At 35.5% G+C, this 4247-nt stretch overlaps 1 protein-coding gene across 1 annotated transcript; it reads right to left on the minus strand.

The window, feature by feature from the left end:
* LOC107617293 lies at window positions 2109-4161 on the minus strand. The gene is made up of 3 exons (XM_021119282.1): window positions 3510-4161; window positions 2612-2849; window positions 2109-2555 (listed from the first exon to the last, which is right to left on the minus strand). Exons 1-3 carry the CDS (start codon window positions 3588-3590, stop codon window positions 2218-2220), a joined length of 657 nt encoding a protein of 218 aa, XP_020974941.1. The 5' UTR covers window positions 3591-4161; the 3' UTR covers window positions 2109-2217.

Here is a 4247-nt window from a genome sequence, read left to right on the forward strand (position 1 = left end):
AGTTAAACAAACATTTTTAGATATCATTACAATCACCTTAAAGAAAGGATAAAGATAACGATTATACTATTTTTTTTTCACTTTAACTTTCAACACTTGCATATATGGATGTCCACCATCATAATCCATGAAAGGAAGAGCTGAGTTTCATTTCAAGACTTTATTAGTGGTAAGGAATGTGTGTGACAATTGGATCAAACAAAATATCTCAGTCCTATCACTCATATGCATAGAATGGTTTCAGGCGCCAGGGTTAAAAAAGTAATAAAAAAGAATGAATTCTATCCAACCTTTTCAATATTAAAAAGTAAATGATCTCTTATTACATGTCACACTATAATGAACTTTAATCTTTTATCTAATTTAAATTTTAATAACCTATGGTATAATTTTTGATAAGGGATAAGTATTTTTTTCGTTTCTAAGGTTTGAGGTCAAAATTAAAATCATTCCTGACTTTTTTTTGTTATTAAAATCATCCTCAACGTTACAAAACATTATAAAATTGTCCTTTTTATTTTATTTTACTAAATTACCCTTATCAATTAATAAAAATAATATTAAAAAATAAAAATAAAACCTCACCCCAATGTCTCTTCATTGTCTTCCCTCCCCATCTCCTTCTTTCTACCATTTCTGCTCTCATGGACCCCTCACCGCCACCGCCATTTTATCTCCCGCCCCCCTCCACCTGCACCCCCACTCCCTTATCTCTTCCCTTTTTTCTCTCCCCATCCAAGCAGAAAATCTCACAACAAATTCAGATTATGCAATACAAATAGAAATTTTAGTTCACACAGAAGAAGAAGATGAAGAAGATGCAGAAGAAGAATCAGATTTTTGTTTCCTAGTCCAATCACAGCAGGAACAAGCAAAATCAATAGAAATGGCAGTTCAAGCAACAATTCAGCAATCTTCATTGTTAAGTTATAGTTACAAATATGCGGTGCCATAATTTCAGCAACAACAACAAAATTCATGCCAAACTTCAAAAATCATGGATGCAGAAGAAGAAGAACTCGATGCAAACTCAGATTCAACAAACAATTCCACAACAAATTTGCAGAATGTATCAACAATTTTAGATCCAGATTTTTAATTCCACATCCAAACAAAACCGCATCAGTGATATCTTCTTTCAGGAACAAGTTCAACCAATTTGAACACACAAGCAACCCGAATTTCAATTATGCAATCAGATTTCCTGATTCAGGGACCAGCTTACCTGTATGCCGGAACGCAACCTTTGGATGCCGGTGATCGTCCGTGGCAGGGAACAAATCCGGTCGAGGACGAAGCAGCAGATCTGACAGCAGGTAGCGGCGCCAAGGACGGCACCTCCGTGAAGGGGGAGTAGATGCTCGCGACGCCCTAGGTTGACGGAGTGGCAGCAGCGACCGGCACCAGAGAACATAGAAGACACAACAGCAGCTGCAACAACAGTAGAACTAGCTGCCAATTCCAAAACCTTCTTTTCCTTAATCTTCTGCCCTAATTCCTTATTCCAGCGATGGCGACGGGACCTCACTCCTGGTGGCGGTCTTCCCTTGGAATCGAGACGGAGGACAAAGCAGCGAGGGCTTGCAGGGGCAAGTGGCGGCTTCGAGAAGAGGCAGGGAGAACTCGAACAGCAAACAACGGAGGATCGGGAGTTGGACGGCAGCGGCGGTGCCTCCATGCAAGCTTGCGACGGCCGGTGGCTGCGGGTTGGACGCAGGGGCAGCGGCAGGGTAATTTGGTAAAATAAATAAAAAAGAACGATTTTATAACTTTTTTAACGTTGAGGATGTAACAGCCCAAACCACCCGCTAGCACGATATTGTTCGCTTTGGCACACAAGGCCTCACGGTTTTGCCTTTGACGATAGGGATGATAGCCGAAGCCCCCCACACTCACTCGTCAAAATGCGTCATGTTAAGGAAAGGTATCCACACCCTTATAAGGCATGCTTCGTTCCTCTCTCCAATCGATGTGGGCCTTACAGAGGATGATTTTAATAACAAAAAAAGGTCGGCGACGATTTTGATTTTGACCTCAAACTTTAGGTCCTTTTTTATAACTTGCCCGGAGAACATTCCACACAAGAACATCATCTACAGAGTTAGTAGTCGCATCAAAACCCTTTGAAAAAAAAAAAATTAATCACATAAAGTAATAATTTAAATTAAAAATACCTCACATTATATACATCATCACACACAGCGACATATTAGATTTTTATTTATGTTTCTTTTCCCGAGTCATATTCAGATTGAGATTCAATACTTGATGAAAAAGCCAAGGTGCTTGTTTCTTCAAACTCTCTTGTCTCAAACGCTCTTCATCAACAGCATCAAAATTTTGCCTAATAACAACTCCATTATTATTATGGAACCTTGTCTTGTTGTTGACATCACTTGACCCAGTTGAAGAAGAAGACAAGCTATGCCCTGAATCCGAAGTTATTGGTGTCACAATAACTTTCTTGATTACCTTGCGGTTGTTGTTGTTGTAATAACTTGAGGGCCCTAGTGTTAACTCAATCTCACTCTCTTCGATAAAATCTAAAATCCCATTATTATTATTATTATTATTATTATTATTATTATTATTATTATTCCCACTCCTTGATCTTCTGATTCTGCAATGTGTTCCTCCAACACAGGTGGTGGTTGTTGTTGTTGTTGTTGATCAAGATTGAATGGAAACATTAGTTGTGGCTTTCCTTGACTTGTACCCTTTTGATGATGTATATGGCCATTTGAAGTTATATTACTAATGGTGTTGTGGAAGTACCATCCTCCTTCACTTACTTCAATGTTCTTCATTAGTATCTTTTGAATTCTATATAAACGGTGAAGTTCATATACCTGTGTAGAATAAACATAAATTTTAAGTCTTTGGAATTTGTAAAAGCATTTTAGAGTAAATGTCTTTTCTCATCCCAATTATTTATTTGAAAGACAAAATACTCTTCATAATTTAAAAATTTCTAACCGTCAATCTTTAATCATCTAAATAACGAAATTAAATAATCCTAAACTTAATGAGCTGATGTGTCAGAAAAATTTAGATCACTAGTGAAAATTACTCAGACTATTTACTTAAATGATTAGGGATTGATTAAGAATTTTTAAATTGCAAATTTTTTTTAAAAAATGGTCAAAGACCAAAAAATACATTTATTTAGAGAATATTTTATGTTCACAATTTTAATATGTTTGAAATTGAGAAAAAGATAAAACATGTAAACAACTAAAATAGTAAAATTGCGTTTAGAATGAAAGAGAGGATGAGACAAAGATAATAATGAAGGAAAATATTAGATTTTTTCCCCCAACTTTCTAAGATTCATATTGGAGTGTTATTGATATCCAGATACTCCTCCAATGTCATGCTTCAAATTCGAAAGAATTCTTTGCCTAAGATACAAGACTACTACTATATATTCTCGTTCTTCAATCAAGTTGTTTAATTTTTGGAGAAATAATTTATTACAATGCGGATTGAAATAAGAGAAAGAGAAGTACCTGTTCTCTGAAAGTTTGTTCATGTTTGAGCATGGCCATCTTCATGTATTCCTTGTCGCATGACCTCACAACCTTCTCCATTATTTCTTACCAATTTTAAGCTTCTTCAACGACGGGAAACTGCTTTGATTTTTCAGTTAACTACTTTTTGATTTGTTGGAAATTTGTGTTCACATGTGCATCTTCATGGTACCCCTCTCCAAACCTTCATTGGCAAATTAAAGTTACCTATATGAGATGATAAATCATAAATAATGTAACTTATCAAATTGAAAGAGGTATTTATGTAGAAAAAATAATAAGGATGATGGAACAAGAATAGTGTAGTGGCCTTAAATCACTTAATACAAAATCATGACATCAACTTCCTTTTAACATAATTTGTCCGTTCGTTTCCCTTGGCTGACTCTCACTCCAAAAATTTGGACCACAAATCCACAATTGAAATTGTACTAAAGAGAGGGGAAAAAAAGGTGGAAAAAATATCTTCCGACACCTTTATGTGTTGAATTTTCCTACCATAATAATAACCTCTCATATGATGTCATTATTCAACTTATCCTTACAATTATTGAAATATTTTAAATGCATAATCAAGGCAACATTTTTTTCCTCTTCTTTTCACATACCCCAGTTTTAGAGAAAGCATGCTTGAAGCAATATCATTAGAGTTAGGGCCATAAGAAATCCATATACTTTTTTCTTTTTTTTTTCTTTTTTATTTCCTTACCTTTAAAA

This window comes from Arachis ipaensis, chromosome B01 (assembly GCF_000816755.2).
Source record: "Arachis ipaensis cultivar K30076 chromosome B01, Araip1.1, whole genome shotgun sequence".
In the NCBI taxonomy this organism is placed as follows: domain Eukaryota; kingdom Viridiplantae; phylum Streptophyta; class Magnoliopsida; order Fabales; family Fabaceae; genus Arachis; species Arachis ipaensis.

Bases quoted from the DNA above. Each gene is read 5' to 3' on its own strand.
- LOC107617293 (XM_021119282.1), bottom strand. From the start codon at position 3,590: ATGGAGAAGGTTGTGAGGTCATGCGACAAGGAATACATGAAGATGGCC. The intron at 2,850-3,509 runs GTACTTCTCTTT...TATTCTACACAG, and splicing joins AACAAACTTTCAGAGAACAG to GTATATGAACTTCACCGTTT. The intron at 2,556-2,611 runs ATCAAGGAGTGG...ATAATAATAATA, and splicing joins ACACATTGCAGAATCAGAAG to ATGGGATTTTAGATTTTATC.